Source organism: Spinacia oleracea, chromosome 6, assembly GCF_020520425.1.
Source record: "Spinacia oleracea cultivar Varoflay chromosome 6, BTI_SOV_V1, whole genome shotgun sequence".
Classification (NCBI taxonomy): domain Eukaryota; kingdom Viridiplantae; phylum Streptophyta; class Magnoliopsida; order Caryophyllales; family Amaranthaceae; genus Spinacia; species Spinacia oleracea.
The window spans coordinates 20,861,845-20,888,899 of NC_079492.1; the positions used below are offsets into that span (position 1 = coordinate 20,861,845).

Here is a 27,055-nt window from a genome sequence, read left to right on the forward strand (position 1 = left end):
AACAAATTAATTAGTTTCTCTTGGTAGAATCATTCCTACTGATGAACAAGTGAGAAAGATACTAAGGAGCATGCCACAAGATGATCGTTGGAGAACAAAGGTCACTGCACTGTTTGAGACCAAGGAATTTACAAAGTTCAACATTGAACAACTTGCTGGTTCCTTGATGACATATGAACTGCATCTTGGAGTTGTTGTTCCTGAGAGCTCCAGAAACCGAGGGCTTGCTCTAAAAGCTGAGGAACTCGATGAATCTGAACCTGATGAAGAAGAGGCTGCCATGCTGGTCAGAAGGATGAGAAAGCTCTATAGGAACTTCAAATCAAGCAACCAGAAAGGAAGGAACTTTGTAAAGAAAACTGCCAGTTCCAAAACTGAACAAGGTTGTTTTAAATGTGGAGAAACTGATCATCAAATTCGTGAATGCCCTCTATGGGAAAAAGACAAAGCCAAAGGAAAAGGAAAGGAACAGTCCAAGGAGCGCTACAACAAGTCCACCTTTAACAAGCCGAATTTCAAAAAGGCCATGATAGCTGCATGGGGAGAAGCAACAGACTCAGAAGATGATGAGGAACAACCAAATGAAGAAACTGAAAATCTTTGCACTAGTAGAAAAAACCCCTGTTGCAGCCCCCTTTTTGCAGCGTACAGGTATTAATACGCTTCAACAACCAGTCGGTCAACGCGGGTCAAACCCTTTAAAGGGTTATTGCAGCGTACAATTTAATTGTTCCCTGCAAAAAAGTTTGTTGCAGCGTACATTTTAAAAGCCCCCTGCAATAGCCTGTTCTTATTGCAGCGTACAATTTAAAAGCCCCCTGCAATAGCCCGGGTAAAAAAAAATTCGCTGCAGTATTAGTTGAATAATTCAAAACAAATCAAAGCATCTCAAAATTTGGGTTCTCGCACTTAAATCTCTTCTTCTTCCCTTAGATTCCCTGCGTCGTCCCCTCAAAAAAAATACCATTCCCTGCATCGCCCAAAAAGCTTCCTCGTCGATCGTACTGGCCTCCTTGCCAATCGCTGGTGGGTCTCTTTTTCGCCTCCTCTCCAGTCGCAACCTGTTAGCTTGCTCGGCCGGTGGTTTCAAGGAAAAACTTAGCTGGCTCGCACCGGTGGTTCCAAGAAAGAAAGTTGCTCGCGTCCTGCTTTCCGTCAACCTCTTCCATGTCCCTTCTTTTAGGTTTGTTCAAGTCGCTTATCTGATTTTCGTTTTAAGAATTAGGGTTTGTTCATTTCATTTTTAGGGTTGTGTGAGTTTGTTCAATTCGTTTTTAGAGTTCAATTCGTTTTTAGGGTTTGGTCATAGATAAAGATGTGGTGGTGTTGGAATTAGAGAATGGTGGTGGGGTGGTGGTGGTGGGGTGGAGCAAGGGAGGTGGAGTTGACGGTTGTATTTTCACTACGCACTTGAATCATGTATGACAGTGTACCCGAAATCTCTGACAAAACCCACCAAACTCCATAATTCTATATTTCTTTTATTGTATTTATGCTGTCTTAAGTTGAGTACATCTTGCCTCTTTTTAGCTTGTAATTTCTGCTACAGATCTCCAGTGGTGCTTGTTCTTGTTCTTAATCTTCTGTATTAATATTCAAACTTTTGTATGCAAGATGCTGATTGATTTTCTCTTCATTACTTGTCAGGTTCCAGAGCAAGATTGATTCTGCTAAAGGATCATAGCTGCCAGGACATTCATACCCGTCATGTTGCACAAGGTTGTAGTTGCCTGCTTGGTGATGGTGGTGGTAACATTGCCTTGTAAGATTCCCTGTGTATTGGTAACTCCCTTAAGAACTGTGTAGTAGATTTTATCATTCCATGTGTCTTATGCAGTTGATTTCTAACTTGAGAATTATTGCCTCTAAAGTGTGTGTATTTCTAGTAGTTATCCTTTCATTGATATGTATATGAACTAAAAATCGGTTAGGAGCGGGTCACATGAAAATGGTGTCGAACATTGGTAGAAAGGGATTCAATATGTTCTGGACTCCTAGGAGATTCAATATATTTTTCCAACCATCAATTGTTCAACCGAGCTTAAACTTCAGATTGGATTGTGTTGCAGATGAAGAAGAATGGAACCTGAAATTTGCTTTCAGTTATCTTCGCTTGATATTTACAGAACGTAAAATGATGTTGCTGAACTTATGTTATTTTTAGGGACTAAAATGTTGTTATGAGCTATAAGTATGTTTGAGGGAAATGCCAATTTATATTATAATATATGTTCCATTTCAGTGTTATTGCTTTTGGGACTCTTTGCAGTCATCTAGTAAGTTAGTTTTTAGATTAATTCAAGACTAATTTTGCTGTTCTTGTCTGTAAACTAAGAGTTAATTAATTGATGATGATTATTTTCAACAGGGAACAACTTTGCTTTGGTTGACATCCATGATCCCTTCACTGAAACCATCACCTTGTGCTTAGTCTAGTGGTGAGAGTTGTGCCTCAGCTACTCCAATTCAGTATTATTTCTGTTTGGTTCTTTTTGCCTAATCTCGATAAAGAGAATCCCAACAATAAAAGGGTTATAGATAGTTTCTTCAACTGGTATTATGCCTCAACAAGATTAGCAACTATAATTGCTTTGACAGTTATTGTGTTCATTCAAGATAAAGGTTGGCCAATTGGGTACGGTGTGCCTGCATGTCTTATGGTACTTTCAATCGCAGCCTTTCTATTCGGTTCACCATTGTATGTTCATGTCAAGGTTAAGGATAGCTTGTTTGTTGGTATGTTTCATGTTCCAATAGCCGCTTTTCAGAAAAGGAAAATTTAGTCGTCCTCCTATTGAGGATGAAGATCAGTACTTTCGCGGAAATGGCTCTGAGAAAACAACCCTCAGTGACATCTTAAGGTAATATTTTAATACTCTAACATTCTACAGCACTTTGAGGTTTTTGGTGTGCTTATTCTGTTGATCATGAATCATTCCACTACTCCAATATTATACTCTGGTCAATATGGACAAAATCACTACCATGATACTATGCTCAATAAGTTCTAAAGGTAGTATACATCATTCATCGTATGTTAGATGATGACATTTATTTATGGTTCTTTTTAGTGTTTTTTGTTTAATTATTATTTTTATGATGTATGAAGGACATATCCCTGGAGAATGTGTCAAGCATGTATGAGCTTTTTGAGGCATTTCATGTTGTGCCATTGAGGTAGGCTAGCATCCTTTTCATTTTAGTGAAGCATGATAAATTGAGTGCTAGACCAAGGTATGCAGTTTATCTAATATGTTTTGTTTACTAGCTTTTGTTTTAGCATTACGAACTGGGTGTTTCGGGAATTCGGGTTCATATCCAAAATGATTATTTAGGGAAATAGGGTGGAAATTGTAACTAGTTGTTTATGGTATTGTTTCATTTGAAGGTTTATGCTTTAGATGCAAACCGCAGCAAGTTCTGATAATTAAAATAGCATTGATATTCTGCTTCTGACAGGTTCTAACATTGGTGTTACTGGATCTTCCTGGACTTCTGTTTTTCTCCACATATACTCTCCTTGTCCTCTTTTGGGCAGAGATCGATCATCAGGTAGAGTGTAATTAATCTGATGTTGCCTTGCTTACATTTGAAAATGACAACATTCATTTCATCTTAGCTCCTTTTCCGCCTAACAAGTGCCTACTTTTTCAGGCTAGATATCTACCAACTGATAAGCTGAGGCTTGTTTACATATTGCTAAACGCTGGAATTTACTTCATACATGTTTATTACATCTCATGTTTACTTTATCTTTCATGTTAGTGATTTGTTACCAGTTTATTTTCAAAGGGTTTGAACCCATGATAGTTATATTTTATGCTTTAGGTTTGTATCTGGATTTTTCTCTGGTTGTATAACAATGAAGCATTGGAAACCGTAGGACGAATCTTTATTGCAGGTTTGTTTCTGTTATTGATGATGATTTTTTTTTGTTATGGGACCACTATTTTCAGACTGTCTAAACTTCTTTATATTCTGTCAGCTGTCTCATTTGTTGCTGCGATCAGTTTCTTGTTTTACGGACGAAGGTCAGTTTTTGAATGTTTGAGTATTTTGATCGTCTATAACCGAACAACAATGCAAATTTGGTATACCAGTATACTTCGTATCTGTATTTACTTGTCATGTTTTCTATGAACGACTCCAGATTGTTTGTAATGCTGAGACAGTTCCCAATTGAATCTAAAGGAAGAAGTAAGAAGTTATACGAGGTTTGTCTTCTTTCCTGAAACATTTTTAGTCCAGTTTCCTGCGTAATTTCTAAGTTCTAACCTGCTAACAAAGCAGCCTTCTCCTGGAAAAAACCAGTTAATAGACAACGCCTAAATGAGTTTAAAGCCAATAAAACCTAGGGTCATGTTAGCTCTCCTCAAAGCTGGTCTCATTTATCAGGCCATTATCCTGAGATAAACCAGTTTAAAGCTAGTAAAACCCTTTAAACAGGAGTCAAAATGTACTGCCGTTATATACAACACCCATGAACAACCTAAATATGACCTATAGAAACAAATAAGAGCACGGGAGAACACAACACTGTTATTTCATAATAGAGTCTGGACTCAGTCGACGAGCTAATACCCCTCTTCTCTCTCTTTCTTCCCCTCAACCCTGCTTGTAATAGATTTCCTGTGTGACCTGGCTACTGCTCACAAATTCATCAGATAAGATCTGATAACTTCTCAATATTTGAAGATAGGTCTTTAAAATTTTAGTTTGGCCTAATAACTCTATATTTTACATCGTGTTTTATCCTATTTACAAGAGTTTTAGGGATATTTCTTTCTTAGTTGCTTGAATGTTAAAATGTGACATTTCATTTGCATTTAATCTAATGCTCCCTACAAATTTTTGTTTTTGTAAAGGTCTATACTCCGAGGAATGCGCCTTATGCTAATGAGGAAATTGATGTGGTTCGTGAACAATGGTCTATACTCCGAGGAATGCGCCTTATTATTGGCCTGAGCGCGCTTGATCGAGTTGGTTTAGATGTTATAGAACAATCTTTTATATTAAAATGTATGCGTATGTTGAAATTGGGACGTACATATATTTAAATGTAGTACGTGTATTTTGGTTTTATGATATATACAGAACACCAGTTATTGTTTTTATATTTGTTATACAATTTGAGATATTATTATTGTTGTTACAGGTTTCTATATTTGGTGCAAGGCACTCTAGCTATCCCTAAATAAAATTAAATTTTTTCCGCCAAAAGTGATTTGTTGCAGCGTACATATGTATATATACGCTGCAACAAGGCTGTAAAATTTGGCAAAAATTATGACCTTTTGCAGCGTACAAATAGATGTTCGCTGCAACAGGATGGGTTTTTTGTAGCGTACACCAATTTGTACGCTGCAACAAGTCATGATTTTGGCAAATTTTTCACACTTGTTGCAGCGTACAAATATATGTACGCTGCAAAAAAGCACTTTTTGCAGCGAACAATGTACGCTGCAACAAGTTTAGACTTGTTGCAGGCCCCCCAGTTGCAGCATACGATGTACGTTGTAACAGGGGTCTAAAAGCCCGCTGCAATAAGGGTTTTTTCTACTAGTGTTGCCTCATGGCAAGAACGGATGGAACTGAACGAGTTCCATCAGATGAAGTAAGTTCCTCCACTCTTCAATGTCTTTCAAAGTCAAAACTAATTGAACTGTTGCTAGAAACTCTAGATGATTACAAAAAGCTAAGTATACTAAAGGCACAAAGTGTTAGGGCCTTGGAACTCAGTAAAGACCACATGAATTATCTCAACAATGTTAGATCTGATGTTCAAGGTAGGTTCTTTGAATTGCTAGATAGAAATACCTCCATCACTGAGTCATTCGAGAAAATTAGGAATGCAAATATCCTTCTACAAGTGGAACTCAGTCAATATAAAATGTTTAATCTAAGTCTAGACCCTACAAAATCCTTGGAGATTAACATGGGAATTTTAAATGTCGACCTAAAAAGATTAAACAAAGACCTGATCACCACAAAGGAACAGAAAGTGAAACTAGAAAGGGAACTAGCCATGGCCAGGGCCCAGAAACAACCACCTAAGGTTCCTCCCAAGTGGATTGAGAATGCTTAATCTAAGAGAACAGAAGGCTTAGGCTTTAGCCACAAAACTAGTCATAAGAAAAAGTATGTGGAACTCCCTAGTGTGAAAGTCTGTTTCTCATGTGGAAGTGGAAATCATGTCAGTACTGAATGTTCCAAGAAGAAGGAACAGGATCAAAGGAATCTAAATTATGTAAAACAAAAATGGGTTAAGAAGTCAAATATTGTAGTTGAAAAGGAACTCGGGGAAACCCGAGTACCTGTAACTAACCTTTGATTCTTTTACAGGTTCTAGTGAGGGGGAACAGCTCGTGGTATCTCGACAGCGGGTGTTCCAAACACATGACAGGAGACAAATCTAAATTCCTCTCACTAGAAGCCTACAATGGAGGAACTATGACCTTTGGTGACAACGTGAAAGGAGAAATTGTTGGAATTGGAAAAATTGGAAGGTCAAGTTCCCATGCCATTGAAAATGTATTTTTGGTCGAGGGCCTAATACACAGTCTACTAAGTATTTCCCAATTTTGTGACAAAGGGAACTCTGTAAGTTTTACTTCTGAGAACTGTCAAATCATTAACAATAACACTGGGAAGGTTATTTTGGAAGGAACTCGTAAAGGGAACACATATTCTGTGGATCTCAATACGGTTCCAAGGAACAATCTAACCTGCCTCAGTGCCATTGAAGAAGATCCACTACTATGGCACAGGAGGTTTGGACATGCTAGTTTCTCACTGCTCGACAAACTAAGATCAAAGGAACTGGTTCGAGGACTTCCCTCAATCAAGTTCCTAAATGGTAAAGTTTGTGATGCATGTGCAAAAGGCAAGCATGTCAGAAGTTCCTTTAAGCCTACGAAATTGGTAAGCACAACAAAGTCATTGGAACTCATCCACATGGACTTGTGTGGACCAATGCGCATTCAACGTAGAAGTGGGAAAAGATATGTTTTAGTTATTGTTGATGATTATTCTCGCTTTACTTGGGTCATATTTCTAACAAGCAAAGATGAAACATTTGATGAGTTTGTCACATTTTCAAAGAAAATCCGGAAAACCACGGGTCATCAATTGATTCACATAAGATCTGATCATGGAACAGAATTTGAGAACTACAAATTTGATGAATACTGCAAGGAACAAGGTATGGACCACAATTTTTCAGCTCCCAGGACTTTACAACGAAATGGAGTAGTTGAGAGAAAAAACAGAACCTTGGAAGACATGGCAAGAACCATGTTAATCGCCAGTTCCTTGCCCAGGAACTTCTGGGCTGAAGCTGTTAATACAGCTTGCTATATTGTCAACAGAGTTATGATTCGAGCAATCTTAAATAGAACTCCCTATGAATTATTAAAAGGTATTAAACCCAACATCTCTTATTTTAGAGCTTTTGGTTGTAAATGTTTTGTCCACAACAATGGCAAAAGGAACTTAGGGAAGTTTGATGAAAGAAGCGATGAAGCAGTGTTCCTAGGATATGCCCTAAATAGCAAAGCTTCCAGAGTTTATAACAAAAGGTCAATGTGCGTTGAGGAGAGTGTACATATAATATTTGATGAATCTAACAAAATTGATGCAGTACGGGAACAAGAAAATTTCGAAATTGGTTTATCTCGTGTTGTAGACAATGATGAGGAGATCCAACCAAGTAGACAAAAGCCAGAGGAACTGTTCAACAAAACCAAGAAGTTCCAGTACAAGAGGAACACGAAGAAATCCAAGAAGATCCAGCTCCAGATGAAACAGAAGCAACTCCTGAACCTGAGGAACTCCACACTGACCAACAAGGAACTCAGGTCACATAAGGAACTGAAGAAAATGCTACAAGACTAGCAGCACAGTTTCAACCTAGACCTTGGAAACATCAAAGTTCTCATCCAATGGAACTCATTATGAGTGACATTAGAAAAGGAACTCAGACAAGGTCACATCTCAGGAACTTCTGTGCATTTCACATGTTCCTCTCCATATTTGAGCCAAGAAATTACATCGAGGCTCTGGAAGATGCTGACTGGATCATAGCCATGCAAGAAGAGTTGAATGAATTCAAAAGAAACAAAGTGTGGCACTTGGAACCCAAACCAAAGCACCAGAAAGTAATAGGACTGAATTGGGTGTTTCGGAACAAGAAAGATGAACATGCAACAATCATAAGGAACAAGGCAAGGTTAGTGGTCAAAGGCTATAACCAACAGGAAGGTATTGACTTCGAAGAAACTTTTGCACCTGTTGCTATACTAGAAGCCATTAGAATTTTAATAGCTTTTGCTGCCTTTATGGGTTTTAAACTTTATCAAATGGATGTTAAATTTACTTTCTTAAACGGTTTCTTAGAAGAGGATGTCTATGTGGAACAACCTCCTGGTTTTGAAAATCCCGAATTTCCAAACCATATTTACAAGCTAGATAAAGCTCTCTCTGGACTAAAACAAGCCACTAGGTCTTGGTACGAGAGACTATCAAAGTTCCTCCTACAAAATGATTTCAAAAGAGGAAGAATAGATAAAACCTTATTTCTAAAATCAAAAGGAACTGACTTGTTAGTAGTTCCACTAGTAGAAAAAACCCCTGTTGCAGCCCCCTTGTTGCAGCGTACAAGTATAAATACGCTTCAACAACCAGTCGGTCAACGCGGGTCAAACCCTTTAAAGGGTTATCGCAGCGTACATTTTAGTTGTTCGCAACAAATGCGTTTGTTGCAGCGTACAAAATAAAAGCCCGCAGCAACAAACCTTAGTTATTGCAGCGTACATGTTAATGCCCGCTGCAACAAGTCCGCGTTTCAAATTAAAATTTTTACTTTCCTAGTTGCAACGTACGTACAAACCGCGCTCAATCATATCTCTGTTCCTTCTCTGCTATAGCTCCAAGCTTATCCAAGGTCGCCGTCGAACTCAGCTCGCGTCGCCGTCGAACTCAGCTCGCGTCGCCGTCGAACCCAAGAGTTGCTCAGCTCGCGTCGCTGTCTTGGTTCCGTTGGTTGCTCATCTCCCCGTCGCGTCGTGGTTCAACCCTGCTTCGCTGTCTTGGTTCCGTGGTTCCGTGGTTCAGCCCTGCGTCGCTGTCTTGGTTCCGTGGTTCAGCATCTCCCCGTCGCGTCGTGGTTCCGGTGGTTGCTCGGCGTCGTGGTTCCGGTGGTATGGTGTGTTCAATTTTTATTTTCGTTTTTTATTTTCGTTTTCAGATTAGGGTTCAATTTTATTTTTTGATTTTCGTTTTGATTATTGTTTTTGATTTTCGTTTTTGATTTTCGTTTTGATTTTCGTTTTGATTTTCGTTTTTGAAACTTAACGACTCAACGAAGTAAATGGGGATTGCTATGTTTCCGAGTATAGATCTATTTCTTTAAAAAGCACACAGCCACTATGTTTCCAAGTAATGGGGAATGGGCTAAGGCTGTTGCTGACTGCTACTCACCCCTTCAGACTGTTGTTTGGATGTTATTTTGCTGATTTCCAAGAGGCTTTTGGATTACCTTTTTTTTTTTTTAATTTTTTTAATTTCCAAGTATGCTCAAAGTGTTGAATACATCACTTAGATCAGTAGTATCAGGCCCTTAGTTCCCTTCTTCCTTCCCCGAGGTTACAGGATTTTATTCTGGCATTACCCTTCTTCCTTCCCCGAGGTTACGTAAGCACTTAGTTCCGCACTTGAATGCTGCGATAATGCCAATAACTTGAATAATGTGATTGCTATGTGGTGATGTGGTAGATAGTTAATTTCCTGTTACATGCATTCTATGAGAAATATCTGAATTTGGCCCTCGAACTATTTTCGTTTGATTTTCGTTTTGATTTTCGTTTTGATTTTCGTTTTGATTTTCGTTTTGATTTTCGTTTTTATTTTGATTTTTTTGGCTGTTTTTCAATTATTTCTTTTATTTGCAGTTAATTGTGAAGATGGGTAGATACGCATATGGTTGAAGAGAGGGGCGATGATCGTACTGCCAGCATAATCTATCATCGTGCTTGTTCGAATTTCAACAATTGCATAAGGTATTGATATATCTAATTATCTTCATAAAATTTCTCTTTTCCTCTTTTGAAAGTTGAAATCAATAGTACAGTAAGTGCATATCATTTTTACGATAAATAAAATTTGGATAAGTATAGTAAGTGTAATAATAAAACGTGTACATTAGTATTCTATGCTTAAGTATCCATTCCGTTTTACTTATTATGACTGTTTTTGGACTTCTAATATCACTTCAGTGAAGCATTGATAAACTTAAATGATGTAACCAAAGATTTGCGGAACTTCTTAATGATTTTGTGACTTCTTAATATATGTGTTTATGTGTGGAACCTTTTGTTGTTGTTATTAGTAATGAGTCGTCGTTGGATGTATGGTGACCATACTACGGCAGAATACTTGAGTGGGGTCGCAGAGTTCATTAGATGTGCTTTAGCACACCAACGGAGTACAAAAGCCGAAAAAATCTATTGTCCCTGCCGTGATTGTAACAATATCAAGCGGTTAGGTGACATTGATGAAATTGAGGATCATTTATTTCGCCGTGGGTTTAAGCAAGATTACCATGTTTGGTTTTGGCATGGTGAAACAATACCTGATCGTCCAAGTTCTAGTGTCCATCAATTTGATGTTCAGAGTAATGAGAGTGATGATGATATTTATGAGAATAATGAGACGGATGATGATGAGGAAGAAGATGATGAAATAAATGAGATGATGGATGGGCTGAAAGATCACTTGGACGAACGACCTCAGATGTTCGAACAAGTATCAAAGGCTGCTGAAACTCCATTGTATCCCGGTTGTACAAAATTCAGCAAGTTGGAATGTGTGTCAATACTTTACAACCTCAAATGTAAAGGTGGTTGGAGAGATGAACACTTTGACACCTTATTGGAGTGGGTAGGTGAATTTTTGCCGGAAGGGAATGATATCCCCACCTCTACCTATTATGCCAGGAAATTGATGTGTCCCTTAGGCTTAGAGGTCGACAAGATAGATGCTTGCCCAAATGATTGTATCCTTTACAGAAAAGAGCATGAACATTTGGATGAGTGTCCAACATGCGGCGCATCTCGTTACAAACGCAAAGGGGCAAATTCAGCTAAGAGGGGCCCGCCTGCTAAGTCTTTGTGGTATCTTCCAATCATACCTAGGTTTGAGCGTATGTTTTCATTGAAGAAACAAGCAAAAAACTTAAGGTGGCATGCGGAAGTGAGGAAGAAAGATGGACTCCTTCGACATCCTGCAGATTCTGTTCAATGGAGAAATATTGATAAGAAATATCCTGAATTTGGTAAGGAGGTTAGAAATCTAAGGCTTGCTTTATGTGCAGATGGTGTGAATCCATATGGAACTCTAAGCAGTCAACATAGCACATGGCCGGTTCTTCTAGCAATTTATAATCTTCCTCCATGGCTGTGTATGAAGCGGAAGCATATCATGTTATCACTCCTCATCTCGGGGCCTAAGCAACCTGGAAATGACATAGATGTGTACCTGGCTCCACTCATAGATGATTTGAAATTATTGTGGAATGAAGGTGTTTCAATGTTCGATGCACACACCAATTCAAGCTTTACATTGCGAGCTATGGTTTTTTGTACCATAAATGATTTTCCGGCATATGGAAACTTGTCTGGATACAAAACCAAAGGAGAACAAGCATGCCCTATATGTGAAGAGGACATGAAGCCCACATGGTTGCATAATTTCAAGAAAAATGTTTACCCAGATTTCAGGAAGCACCTCAGTCGATATCACCCTTATCGTAAGAAGAAGAAAGAATTCAATGGGTTCACCGAGGAAAGAGTAGCTCGTACGCCTTTGACAGGATCACAGGTTTATGAACGAATAAAAAATGTTGAAACCAAATACGGCAAGTGCTACAAGTCCAAGTCTAAAAAGGGTGTTTTGTGGAAGAAAGTATCTCCATTATGGGATCTTCCCTACTGGAGAGATTTGTCGGTTAGGCATTGTCTCGATGTAATGCACATTGAGAAAAATGTGTGCGATGCTATCATTGGGACTTTGCTAAACATGCCTGGAAAGACTAAGGACAATGAGAATGTGCGGAAAGATATGAAAAAGAGGAATATTCGACCAGATTTGTGGCCTGTTGAAAAATCTGGTGCGGGTGGTACTAAGACTTATCTGCCTCCAGCGTGTTACACAATGTCAAGAAAGGAGAAGAAGCAGTTTTGTGAGTGCTTACATGGAATTAAGGTTCCCTCGGGATATTCGTCGAATGTAAAGCGCCTAGTATCTCTCTCGGACCTTAGGTTGGTTGGTATGAAGTCTCATGATTGCCATGTAATGATTAATGTGTTTTTGCCAATTGCACTTCGTGGGATATTGCCGAAACACGTGAGACATGTTATAACAAAACTTTGTGTGTTTTTCAATTCTATATGTGCTAAAGTGATTGATCCGGAGAAATTAGATTCTTTGCACAATGATATTGTTGAAACTTTGTGTCGATTTGAAATGTACTTTCCACCATCTTTCTTTGATATTATGGTGCACTTAATTGTCCATTTAGTTCGAGAAATCAAGTTATGTGGTCCGGTGTTCTTAAGATGGATGTATCCTTTTGAGAGATTTTTTGGGCATTTAAAGGACAAAACAAAGAATCGGGCAAGGCCGGAGGGTAGTATCATTCGGGGAGTCCTTGAGGAAGAGATATCTCAATATGTAGCTGAATTCTTAACAAGGCTTGAGCAAATAGGTCTTCCAAAATCTCGTCATGCAGGGAGGCTTGAAGGGCATGGGGTAATTGGTAAAAATGTGATCTCGCCTCCATCTGAAAGGAAGAATAAGGCACATCTTTGTGTGTTGCAGCATCTTACCGAGGTCAATCCTTACATAGATAAGCATTTGCTAGAATTGCAACAAAAGAATCCTAAGTTGAAGGAAAGAGCGTTGATGCAAGAACATAATCGCACATTTGTTGATTGGTTTAAGAAGGAAGTAGCCGAGGAAATGAAAAAAAATCTAGATGTTTCTGAAATGGTCCAGTGGTTAGCTCGAGGTCCTCGACTATGTGTTCTGTCTTATGAAGGGTATGATATCAATGGGTTCACATTCTACACTAGAAGACAAGATGAAAAGAGTGTGGTGCAGAATAGTGGAGTGAAGCATGTTGCAGCATCTAGGGTCTTTGCAAGCGCCAAGGATAGAAGACCGGTTGATGCGACACAATCATATTATGGTGTTATCGAAGAAATATGGGAGCTTGATTACAACAAATTTACGATCCCTGTATTCCGGTGCAAGTGGGCCAACAACCATAATGGGGTGAAACAAGATGAAATTTTTCCTGGTTTAACATTGGTTAACTTTGATCGATTAAGTGATAGTGACGAGCCATTCATTCTAGCATCACAAGCTAAGCAAATTTTCTATGTGGTAGACAATGTTGATCCTATATGGCGTGCAGTTGCCCAAGGCAAGAGAAATATTCTGGGTATTGATGATGTTGTGGATGAAGATGAGTATGACAAGTACGATGAAACACCCCTGTTACCAACGGCTGTTCAACCGTTACCGGAGGAGGAAGATGCAAATAATACTAATCATATGCGCACAGATCATAGGGAAGGAATTTGGGTTGTAAACCGTAAATGAATAAGATGAGTTGGCTTCTGGGAATAGGTAATTCTAGCTAACTGAATATCAGATTAAATGTATCTTTTCTAGCATTTAGGAAGGTGTAGTTTGTACTTCCACATCTTTAATTCTTATTTTATACTTCCATTGTGTTCATGATTATACTTTTCTAGCTTTCTTTAATTCTTACTGTACTTCCACATCTTACTTTTGTTCCTGACCAAAGTTTTCTAACTTTCTGTGCAGATGACTTGAGATCCCCGAGTCAGAAATTTTCAGAAGCTTTCGGTGATTTGTGTCTTTTCAGAAGTTCTCAGAATCGGAAAATAAAGCACGTATTTACTTTTGGTGAGTTGTGCGTTTTCTCCTAGTGTTGCGCTAATTAACATGTCTCCTAATCTTGAGCTAGAATGACCTAAATCAAAACGAGCGGGCTTAAATTGACCTTAGTTGAATAAATTGACCTAAATTGACCTTAGTTGACTAAATTAGCATAAATATGAACCATAACTACCAAACAAGTCTCAAATGGCATAAATTGATTGAATTGAGTCTAGGTAAGTTAAAACTAATCATATTAATCATTTAAAAGGATTAAAATGAGTGTTTAGGTTCTTTAGTTCAAAGTTGGGAGCGAAAATGTCATTTTAGCTCTATATATGACATATAACGACCCAACGAGCCATAAATGTGCATGAATAGGTTCGAATGAGTTTTAGAAACTTAAAACTATGCATATTAGTCATGTAATAAGAATAAAATGAGTCATTAGGTTCTTTAGTTCAAAGTTGGGAGCGAAAATGTCATTTTAGCTCTATATATGACCTATAACGACCCAACGAGCCATAAATGTGCATAAATAGGTTGGAATGAGTTTTAGAAACTTAAAACTATGCATATTAGTCATGTAATAGGATTAAAATGAGTGTTTAGGTTCTTTAGTTCAAAGTTGGGAGCGAAAATGTCATTTTAGCTCTATATATGACCTTTAACGACCCAACGAGCCTTAAATGTGCATAAATAGGTTCGAATGAGTTTTAGAAACTTAAAACTATGCATATTAGTCATGTAATAGGATTAAAATGAGTGTTTAGGTTCTTTAGTTCAAAGTTGGGAGCGGAAATGTCATTTTAGCTCTATATATGACCTTTAACGACCCAACGAGCCTTAAATGTGCATAAATAGGTTGGAATGAGTTTTAGAAACTTAAAACTATGCATATTAGTCATGTAATAGGATTAAAATGAGTGTTTAGGTTCTTTAGTTCAAAGTTGGGAGCGAAAATGTCTTATTTTAGCATAAATATGAACCATAACGACCAAACAAGTCTCAAATGGCATAAATTGATTGGATTGAGTCTAGGAAAGTTAAAACTAATCATATTAATCATTTAAAAGGATTAAAATGAGTGTTTAGGTTTGTTAGTTCAAAGTTGGGAGCGAAAGTGTCATATTAGCCTAAAAATGAGTTCTTAGGTTCTTTAGTTCATAGTTGGGAGCAAAAATGCCTCATTTTATCATAAATATGAACCACAACGACCAAACAAGTCTCTAATGTGAATAAATAGATCGGATCGAGTCTTGGAAAGTTAAAATTAATCATATTAATCATTTAAAAGGTTAAAATGAGTCCTTATGTTCGTTAGTTCATAGCTGGGAGCGAAAATGCCTCATTTTAGCATAAGTGGTGTTTTCTAGACTTATCTCATATGAGTATATGATTTCATGATATAAGAGAAGTGAGATTGTCAGATTTCCTCATTAAGTTTCTTAATGATTGTTGCTTGAGTTTAAGTGAAACTCAATTACATAATTTCATTTTACGATCTAACTTACATACTACTCCGTACTATACTAGATTAATAGAACTTGTTTATAGAATGAGTTAGCTGCCCTGCATTCTCATATTGCCTCAACAAACACACCAAGAATGACAAAGAACATTGCAGATCAGATCAGCACATGCAGATCAATGCAGATCAGATGAGGGTAGCACTGATCTGTGTTGATCTGTTCTGCACTGATCTGTGCTGATCTGATCTGCACAGATCAGTGCAGATCAGATCAGCACTGATCTGTGCTGATCTGTTCTGCAGATCTGATCAGTGCAGAACAGATCAGCACAGATCAGTGCTGATCTGATCAGCACTGATCTATGCTGATCAGATCTGCACAGATCAGTGCATTCCACATATATAATTTTTCATGCTTGTTGGCTTGTTGCTGCTATAGAGTTCAAATTCTTTGATATGATTTGATTCTTTGAAGGCCGGAGCATGTGTCAACTTAGTATTCTATCAATTGTTCAATTACATTGTAAAGCGATGTTTTGGTCCCTAACAAAAAGCGGAGAGGAATAAAAAGAGGGAAAAGGGGTGAAATGGATCAAGGAAGGGATGTGAAGGTTGGTTTTTCTGGTGATGTATCCATGGTGGGTGGAAGTGAGAGTTGCTTTAGTGGTGACTAGTGAGGTGACGGTGATAGTGGTGGTGAGGTGATGGTGGGGTGGGGTGGATTGATTTGGGATGATGGTGGTGACCATTGAGTCATTGACCAATGAGAGACTGATAGAAATTTGGGGGAATCCAAGTCCAGGGGGAAGTCTGGGGAACCAAACAGCCCCTAAATTTCTTTCTCTCTATGCTGTTCTTATTGATTTTCCATTATGTTGAGCTTTGACATATTTACACTTAAATTTCTCGTTCATTCTTCAATTAGTGCCATCTCTTTTGCATGATCCCCTTTGCACAAACTAGAGACTTAAAATTGGTGGGGAGTGGTACTGTTAGTTGCTGTTGTTTCAAAATTGACCTTGATTTATCTCTTCTGACTGCCATAAAACTAGCATCTGCAAATCCTTGATGAAATTTTATTAACCAAATATTTGGTTAAAATAGTGTCAATTGTTCCTCTATGGTTTCACTTTAAAAAAATGGACTTACCTGACTACCTGTCTCAAGCTGCAGATGCAACAGTCATATTGTTATAATTCGAACAAAATCAACAAGGGGGGAACATTGCAGATCAGGTCAGCACAGATCACTGCAGATCAGATCAGCACTGATCTGTGCTGATCTGTTCTGCACTGATCTGTGCTGATCTGTTCTGCACTGATCTGTGCAGATCAGATCAGCACTGATCTGTGCTGATCTGTTCTGCACTGATCTGTGCTGATCTGTTCTGCACTGATCTGTGCTGATCTGATCAGCACTGATCTGTGCTGATCTGATCTACACTGATCAGTGCAGATCAGATCAGCACAGTTCAGTGCTGATCAGATCAGTGCAGAACAGAGAAGTGCAGATATCACAGATCAGATCAGCACTGATCAGTGCAGATCTGATCAGCACTGATCTGTGCTGATCTGTGCTGATCTGATCAGTGCAGATCAGTGCTGATCTGATCTGCACTGATCAGTGCTGATCTGATCTGTGATATCTGCACTGATCTGATATCCTTCTGTATGCTAGAGCACTGATTTGCTGCTGCGCGCACATTTTGTAACCACTCTTCTGTATGTTTTACTTGATGCAGGAACAACATAGGTACGATGAATGAAAACCAAATTGTTGTTAGGCATGAATCAGAAGGTGGCAAGACTCCCACAACGCGTGACGAATCACAAGATGTTAGTACGATTACAAAGACCATTAAAGGCCGTGGTCCGTCAAAAGGTGTTAAAGTCGCTAAGCCTATGTTCCTTGAGTATAATGTATATAATGTCCCCGATGGACAATGGTCTCATGAATACGGGAAGCAAGTTGGGAGTTGTGCTACTAGAATTAATATTAACGTCCCATTATATCCAAAGGTAGATGAGCAAATCAAGAAGGGGTTTTGGGAGGAGACTAAGGTAAGCATTGGATATTAACTTGATTTGTATATTTTAGGGATTATTTAATTTGATTTAAATACTATTTTTATAATTTAACTTTTTTTAATTATTAACAGCTTATGTTCCACATTACTGATGATTCTAATCATTCGAGGGAGAAATATTTTCATTCTTGTGTGGCGAAACGATTTAGTTGTTTCAAGAGCAAGTTGGTGCGCCGATGGATAACTATGAAGGAAAAGAAGCCAAAAAATCAAACAAACAAGATGCCTTGGGATGTCTACAACCATATCACAGAGGATGATTGGAAGACTTTTGTTAAACATTATTTCCTGCCAGAGTCATTGGTAATGATAATATTTCTTTAACTTGTCCTTAAAGAGTTTTTCATGTAGCAAACTGACATTGGTTCTAGGACAAAAAGTTATCAGAAAAAACATTTATTTCCATCTTTTTATGTTGTCTTTGACAGCTTCGTAGTGAAAAGGCGAGGAAAAGTGCATCATGCAACAAGAACCCACATCGCACCGGCCAAAAGGGTTATAATAGAAAGCGACTAGATTGGATAAAGGATGGACGACTTCCACCAGATGCAGCTTTACCTATCTCGAGTAGCTCCTCGGTGAACTCATCAGTGACCTCAAATGTTAATAGAGTTAGAAAATACAGATCAAAGGAGTGGATTTTGGCCCATCAAGTACAAAATAAAGAGGGAAAGTGGGAAATTGACCCGAACGATTCAGAAGTTGTTGAAATCGCAACAAAAGCTGTAAGTAGCGATAATTAATTAATATTTACTTGCTTTGATTAGAGAATATAAAGTAATTTTACTTTCCTAATTGGCAGTTAGAGTACATCGCAGAAGAGGAAAAAGGAAATCTTTCTTTCGAACAGGGTGAGGATGCCCTCACTAAAGCTATAGGGAAAAAAGATCATCGTGGGCGTGTCAAGGGAACAGGTGGCATGGTTGGTATCAAAAAGGCTTTCGGTCCGTGTATTCGACATAGTAGAAGTGACCATGGTGAAGCTTCATCAGAAAATTACGAATCAATCAGAGCTTCTGTGAAAAAGGAGTTTGAAGGTGAATTAGAGAAAAGGGTAGAGAAGAGGGTGGCAGAGGCCCTCCAAAAGCAACTAAGCACCTTGTTAAAAACAGGACAACTAAACTCCATTTCTACCCCGATACCTGATGACCTCCACTTAAATGATTCTGCCAGAGTTGACCTTGATGTTAGTGCTACAAGAACCACTCGTCACATCTTAGTGCCGCAACCACGCGAGCTAAAGGTACGACGTAGTCACTCTTTTTTAACATAGTTGCTTGATCCTTTTATGTTTTTAGTTGACATTTACTTAATAATCTGTATCACTTACAAAGTTGCATTGAAACCTTTGTTTATGAAGGAAAGGACTCCATGTCGTCTTGCCCTTGAGGAGAAAGTTTCAGGCAACAACATTGTCGTGGCGGATGGTATGGTACAACCCTCAGATGGTGCATTGCCCCAACATTTTACATCGATGAAGCCTGGTCACTATAAAGTCCAAGTTGATTTTGTTTACGACGGACATGTTGATGATATTCTTCCGGTACCTACGGGAGATGGTTTCACTAACTTAGGCGGTGCTCTGGGTAGTTTTGTGCAATGGCCCATACACTTAGTGATTTTCGAAGACGGCGAGGTATATATGTTTTATTGTTTAGAATGTATATGTTCACGCAAGCACATTCGACATCTTACCTACTCTTGTTTTTGTTGAATTTTAAAGGATTGTATTTCACCTCCTAAAAAGAAGTCCAAGTCTAATGTTTCTAAAGAGAGGGATGGTAGCTCCAAGAAAAAGACAACGGTGTTAGCGGCCCAAAAGAAGACAACAGACTTACCATCCAAGGTAAACCCTCTAAAACTCATTCGAACCTAAAATGACATTTTCGCTCCCAACTTTGAACTAAAGAACCTAAGGACTCATTTGATTCTTATTACACGACTAATATGCATAGTTTTAAGTTTCTAAAACTCATTCGAACCTAATTATGCACATTTAAGGCTCGTTGGGTCGTTATAGGTCATATATTAACCTAAAATGACATTTTCGCTCCCAACTTTGAACTAAAGAACCTAAGGACTCATTTGATTCTTATTACACGACTAATATGCATAGTTTTAAGTTTCTAAAACTCATTCGAACCTATTTATGCACATTTAAGGCTCGTTGGGTCGTTATAGGTCATATATTGAGCTAAAATGACATTTTCGCTCCCAAATTTGAACTAAAGAAGCTAAGGACTCATTTGATTCTTATTACATGACTAATATGCATAGTTTTAAGTTTCTAAAACTCATTCGAACCTATTTATGCACATTTAAGGCTCGTTGGGTCGTTAAAGGTCATATATAGAGCTAAAATGACATTTTCGCTCCCAACTTTGAACTAAAGAACCTAAACACTCATTTTAATCCTATTACATGACTAATATGCATAGTTTTAAGTTTCTAAAACTCATTCGAACCTATTTATGCACATTTAAGGCTCGTTGGGTCGTTAAAGGTCATATATAGAGCTAAAATGACATTTTCGCTCCCAACTTTGAACTAAAGAACCTAAACACTCATTTTAATCCTATTACATGACTAATATGCATAGTTTTAAGTTTCTAAAACTCATTCCAACCTATTTATGCACATTTAAGGCTCGTTGGGTCGTTATAGGTCATATATAGAGCTAAAATGACATTTTCGCTCCCAACTTTGAACTAAAGAACCTAAACACTCATTTTAATCCTATTACATGACTAATATGCATAGTTTTAAGTTTCTAAAACTCATTCCAACCTATTTATGCACATTTATGGCTCGTTGGGTCGTTATAGGTCATATATAGAGCTAAAATGACATTTTCGCTCCCAACTTTGAACTAAAGAACCTAATGACTCATTTTATTCTTATTACATGACTAATATGCATAGTTTTAAGTTTCTAAAACTCATTCGAACCTATTCATGCACATTTATGGCTCGTTGGGTCGTTATATGTCATATATAGAGCTAAAATGACATTTCCGCTCCCAACTTTGAACTAAAGAACCTAAACACTCATTTTAATCCTATTACATGACTAATATGCATAGTTTTAAGTTTCTAAAACTCATTCGAACCTAATTATGCACATTTATGGCTCGTTGGGTCGTTATAGGTCATATATAGACCTAAAATGACATTTTCGCTCCCAACTTTGAACTAAAGAACCTAAGGACTCATTTGATTCTTATTACACGACTAATATGCATAGTTTTAAGTTTCTAAAACTCATTCGAACCTATTTATGCACATTTATGGCTCGTTGGGTCGTTATAGGTCATATATTGAGCTAAAATGACATTTTCGCTCCCAACTTTGAACTAAAGAACCTAATGACTCATTTGATTCTTATTATATGACTAATGTTAATTGACTATTGTTATAGGAATTTTCGCATCCAAAGAAGTCGAATTCTAAGCCTAAGTCCAACTTAGAGGTCGTGGGTAGTTGTGATCGTAAAACACAAGAATCAACCACCAAAAGCAAGAAAGCGGGACTTGTACACGATGCAATTCAAGGTCTTGGCCCGTCATGCAAATACTTGCAGTTTATCATGACTTCGGCGCCTGATGATATATATGATAATACTACCATCCCATTGGCGGCCTCAGTTTGGCACTCGGATTTTGATCAAGAAACATACATAACTGCGTCTGATATAGGAGAGTTCCTTCGCGGGGCGTGCTTAAACATTTCAGCGATCCAAGTCTACATATTGTAATTAAATGTTTTATTGTTGTTAATAAAACTATTATTTCTTTGAAGTTTTTTCTCTTTATCGATCTTAATAGTGTAATCTTGTTTATTTTGTAGGTGTTTATTGCACGATCATGCCAAATCATTTGAAATGTCTCGGATTTCGTTCATTTGTCCCGAGATTATGTCAAGCACTAGAATCAAGGCCGACCCTGGAGCGCCAACAATGTATTTGAAAAACATTTTCCAAGCTGAAATTGAAAAGGAGAAGATGGGTAATCCTAACCTAACTAATTGGTTTTTAATCCCATATAATCAAGAGTAAGTGTGTTATATTATATAAGTTTCATATAAAATATTAATTATTATTGTTATTAAATATTTAATATATCATTTATAAATTATACAGAAATCATTGGAATTTATACGTGATGGACCTACGTAGAGGTTATGTATATATTTTCGATTCTGCTAGAGATCCACGTCGAACAGATTATGCATGGGGAATCTTGAGTTTGTAAGTTCTTTTGCTTACAAATTACATTAGTCTTTAAGAAACCTAAGCCAAAATCATATTCATGAGTACCCATGTTTCGTTAATTTTCTAGGGCATACCAAGTGTACAAGTGCAATGGTGGGCATTGTCCGAATAAAACGAGTTTTAAGTCGTGTAAACCCATTCATATAGAGGTATAACATGTTTCTTAATTAGCTTTTTGCTTTGTTTTTATTAATTATTGGCCTTGCAAGATAAAGTATTATGTTTCTTAATCAGTGTGCTCAACAAATCGGCGGAACTGAGTGTGGCTATTACGTTATGAAGTTCATGTTAGAGATAGTCACGTTACAACATGACTATGAAGGCCGGCTAGATGAGGTAATTAAGTAACTAATTGATTCGTATTCTAGACTATTAATACATTGTCATTAGTTGCTTGAATGTTAAAATGTGACATTTCATTTGCATTTAATCGATCTAATATATGCTCCATCAATTTTTTGTTTTTGTAAGGTCTATACTCCGAGGACTGCGCCTTATGCTAGTGAGGAAATTGATGTGGTTCGTGAGCAATGGGCGAAGTTTTTTACCACCAAGTATTTATTATTGACCTGATGGCGCTTGATCGTGTTGGTTTAGATGTTATAGAACAATCTTTTATGTTAAAATGTATGCGTACTTTGAAATTGGAACGTAAATGTATTTAAATGTATCGGTATGTGCACTTTTGGTTTTGGGATATATACAAAACTCCAGTTGTTGTTTTTATATTTGTTATACAGGTTGCGTTATTCTATTATTGTTTTGACAGGTTTCTATATTTGGTGCAAGGCACTCTAGGTATCCCTAAACAAAATTAGAATTTTCCCGCCAAAAGTGCTTTTTTGCAGCGTACATATATGTTGTACGCTGCAACAAGGGAAAAAAATTTCGCAAAAATTCAGACTTGTTGCAGCGTACAAATAAATGTACGCTGCAAAAAATTGAGTAATTCAGACTTGTTGCAGCGTACAAATAAATGTACGCTGCAAAAAGTTGGGTCTGTTGCAGCGGGCTTTTATATGTACGCTGCAACAAGTCCAAAATTTTGCCAATTTTTTGGCACTTGTTGCAGCGTACATCTAAAAGCCCGCTGCAACAAATCACTTTTTGCAGCGAACATGTACGCTGCAACAAGTTCAGACTTGTTGCAGGCCCCCCAGTTGCAGCATACGATGTACGCTGCAACAGGGGTCTAAAAGCCCGCTGCAATAAGGGTTTTTTCTACTAGTGTTCATTTATGTTGATGATATATTATTTGGAGCAACTAATGAGAACTTGTGCAAGGATTTTGCAAACTTGATGAGCAGTGAATTTGAAATGAGCATGATAGGGGAACTCAACTTTTTCCTTGGTTTGCAAATCAAACAAATTGAGGAAGGAATCATGATCCATCAATAGAAGTATGTGAAGGAACTCCTAAAAAGATATGAGCTAGAATCTGCTAAGGTGAATCACACTTCCATGGGAACAACTACCAGATTAGACACTGATCCAAATGGGAAAAGTGTAAATCAAACAAAGTATAGAGGTATGATTGGATCACTCCTATATCTAACTGCTAGTAGACCTGACATTTCTTTTAGTGTAGGACTATGTGCAAGATTTCAATCCAATCCAAAGGAATCTCACTTAACTGCTAGAAAAAGGATACTTAGATATCTCAAAGAAACAGATGACCTATGCCTGATCTATCCAAGAAGTGGATCATTTGAGTTAAAAGGATATGCTGATGCTGACTATGCAGGTGATCTAGTAAATAGAAAGAGCACATCAGGTATGGTACAGTTCCTAGGTCCATGCATGGTTTCTTGGGGTTTCAAGAAACAAAACACTGTTGCTCTATCCACAGCTGAAGCTGAGTACTTACGTAGCTGCTGCAGCTTGTTGCTCACAAATACTGTGGATAAAACAACAGTTAAAAGATTTTGGTATCATCTATGACTGTGTTCCCATCTACGGTGATAACACAAGTGTCATTTGTATTCACTAGTAGAAAAAACCCTTATTGCAGCGGGCTTTTAGACCCCTGTTGCAGCGTACATCGTATGCTGCAACTGGGGGGCCTGCAACAAGTCTGAACTTGTTGCAGCGTACAAGTTCGCTGCAAAAAGTGATTTGTTGCAGCGGGCTTTTAGATGTACGCTGCAACAAGTGCCAAAAAATTGGCAAAATTTTGGACTTGTTGCAGCGTACATATAAAAGCCCGCTGCAACAGACTCAACTTTTTGCAGCGTACATTTATTTGTACGCTGCAACAAGTCTGAATTACTCAATTTTTTGCAGCGTACATTTATTTGTACGCTGCAACAAGTCTGAATTTTTGCGAAATTTTTTTCCCTTGTTGCAGCGTACAACATATATGTACGCTGCAAAAAAGCACTTTTGGCGGGAAAATTCTAATTTTGTTTAGGTACCTAGAGTGCCTTGCACCAAATATAGAAACCTGTCAAAACAATAATAGAATAACGCAACCTGTATAACAAATATAAAAACAACAACTGGAGTTTTGTATATATCCCAAAACCAAAAGTGCACATACCGATACATTTAAATATATTTACGTTCCAATTTCAACGTACGCATACATTTTAACATAAAAGATTGTTCTATAACATCTAAACCAACACGATCAAGCGCCCTCAGGTCAATAATAAATACTTGGTGGTAAAAAACTTCGCCCATTGCTCACGAACCACATCAATTTCCTCACTAGCATAAGGCGCAGTCCTCGGAGTATAGACCTTACAAAAACAAAAAATTGATGGAGCATTAGATCGATTAAATGCAAATGAAATGTCACATTTTAACATTCAAGCAACTAATGACAATGTATTAATAGTCTAGAATACGAATCAATTAGTTACTTAATTACCTCATCTAGCCGGCCTTCATAGTCATGTTGTAACGTTACTATCTCTAACATGAACTTCATAACGTAATAGCCACACTCAGTTCCGCCGATTTGTTGAGCACACTGATTAAGAAACATAATACTTTATCTTGCAAGGCCAATAATTAATAAAAACAAAGCAAAAAGCTAATTAAGAAACATGTTATACCTCTATATGAATTGGTTTACACGACTTAAAACTCGTTTTATTCGGACAATGCCCACCATTGCACTTGTACACTTGGTATGCCCTAGAAAATTAACGAAACATGGGTACTCATGAATATGATTTTGGCTTAGGTTTCTTAAAGACTAATGTAATTTGTAAGCAAAAGAACTTACAAACTCAAGATTCCCCATGCATAATCTGCTCGACGTGGATCTCTAGCAGAATCGAAAATATATACATAACCTCTACGTAGGTCCATCACGTATAAATTCCAATGATTTCTGTATAATTTATAAATGATATATTAAATATTTAATAACAATAATAATTAATATTTTATATGAAACTTATATAATATAACACACTTACTCTTGATTATATGGGATTAAAAACCAATTAGTTAGGTTAGGATTACCCATCTTCTCCTTTTCAATTTCAGCTTGGAAAATGTTTTTCAAATACATTGTTGGCGCTCCAGGGTCGGCCTTGATTCTAGTGCTTGACATAATCTCGGGACAAATGAACGAAATCCGAGACATTTCAAATGATTTGGCATGATCGTGCAATAAACACCTACAAAATAAACAAGATTACACTATTAAGATCGATAAAGAGAAAAAACATCAAAGAAATAATAGTTATATTAACAACAATAAAACATTTAATTACAATATGTAGACTTGGATCGCTGAAATGTTTAAGCACGCCCCGCGAAGGAACTCTCCTATATCAGACGCAGTTATGTATGTTTCTTGATCAAAATCCGAGTGCCAAACTGAGGCCGCCAATGGGATGGTAGTATTATCATATATATCATCAGGCGCCGAAGTCATGATAAACTGCAAGTATTTGCATGACGGGCCAAGACCTTGAATTGCATCGTGTACAAGTCCCGCTTTCTTGCTTTTGGTGGTTGATTCTTGTGTTTTACGATCACAACTACCCACGACCTCTAAGTTGGACTTAGGCTTAGAATTCGACTTCTTTGGATGCGAAAATTCCTATAACAATAGTCAATTAACATTAGTCATGTAATAAGAATCAAATGAGTCCTTAGGTTCTTTAGTTCAAAGTTGGGAGCGAAAATGTCATTTTAGCTCTATATATGACCTATAACAACCCAACGAACCTTAAATGTGCATAAATAGGTTCGAATGAGATTTAGAAACTTAAAACTATGCATATTAGTCATGTAATAAGAATCAAATGAGTCCTTAGGTTCTTTAGTTCAAAGTTGGGAGCGGAAATGTCATTTTAGCTCTATATATGACCTATAACGACCCAACGAGCCATAAATGTGCATAAATAGGTTCGAATTAGTTTTAGAAACTTAAAACTATGCATATTAGTCATGTAATAAGAATCAAATGAGTCCTTAGGTTCTTTAGTTCAAAGTTGGGAGCGGAAATGTCATTTTAGCTCTATATATGACCTATAATGACCCAACGAGCCATAAATGTGCATAAATAGGTTCGAATGAGTTTTAGAAACTTAAAACTATGCATATTAGTCATGTAATAAGAATCAAATGAGTCCTTAGGTTCTTTAGTTCAAAGTTGGGAGCGGAAATGTCATTTTAGCTCTATATATGACCTATAACGACCCAACGAGCCATAAATGTGCATAAATAGGTTCGAATTAGTTTTAGAAACTTAAAACTATGCATATTAGTCATGTAATAAGAATCAAATGAGTCCTTAGGTTCTTTAGTTTAAAGTTGGGAGCGGAAATGTCATTTTAGCTCTATATATGACCTATAACGACCCAACGAGCCTTAAATGTGCATAAATAGGTTCGAATGAGTTTTAGAAACTTAAAACTATGCATATTAGTCATGTAATAAGAATCAAATGAGTCCTTAGGTTCTTTAGTTCAAAGTTGGGAGCGGAAATGTCATTTTAGCTCTATATATGACCTATAACGACCCAACGAGCCATAAATGTGCATAAATAGGTTCGAATTAGTTTTAGAAACTTAAAACTATGCATATTAGTCATGTAATAAGAATCAAATGAGTCCTTAGGTTCTTTAGTTCAAAGTTGGGAGCGGAAATGTCATTTTAGCTCTATATATGACCTATAACGACCCAACGAGCCTTAAATGTGCATAAATAGGTTCGAATGAGTTTTAGAAACTTAAAACTATGCATATTAGTCATGTAAGAAAAATCAAATGAGTCCTTAGGTTCTTTAGTTCAAATTTGGGAGC

The 27,055-nt window shown here is 37.4% G+C and overlaps 2 protein-coding genes across 2 annotated transcripts; both read left to right on the forward strand.

Annotated features, from left to right (window-relative positions):
• The first annotated feature begins 8,633 nt into the window (after nt 1–8,633).
• Nucleotides 8,634–19,395, forward strand: LOC130462993 (uncharacterized). The gene is made up of 9 exons (XM_056832005.1): nt 8,634–9,202; nt 9,948–10,055; nt 13,888–13,989; nt 17,175–17,493; nt 17,592–17,822; nt 17,948–18,244; nt 18,322–18,762; nt 18,880–19,155; nt 19,243–19,395. The coding sequence occupies exons 4-9, from the start codon at nt 17,191–17,193 to the stop codon at nt 19,393–19,395; spliced, it is 1,701 nt and encodes a 566-aa protein (XP_056687983.1). The 5' UTR covers nt 8,634–9,202; nt 9,948–10,055; nt 13,888–13,989; nt 17,175–17,190.
• A 1,548-nt stretch (nt 19,396–20,943) lies between these two features.
• LOC130464233 (uncharacterized) lies at nt 20,944–22,514 on the forward strand. Its single transcript, XM_056833701.1, has 6 exons — nt 20,944–21,268; nt 21,365–21,568; nt 21,657–21,764; nt 21,856–21,937; nt 22,023–22,124; nt 22,260–22,514. The coding sequence occupies exons 1-6, from the start codon at nt 21,105–21,107 to the stop codon at nt 22,359–22,361; spliced, it is 762 nt and encodes a 253-aa protein (XP_056689679.1). The 5' UTR covers nt 20,944–21,104; the 3' UTR covers nt 22,362–22,514.
• The last annotated feature ends 4,541 nt before the right edge of the window (nt 22,515–27,055 follow it).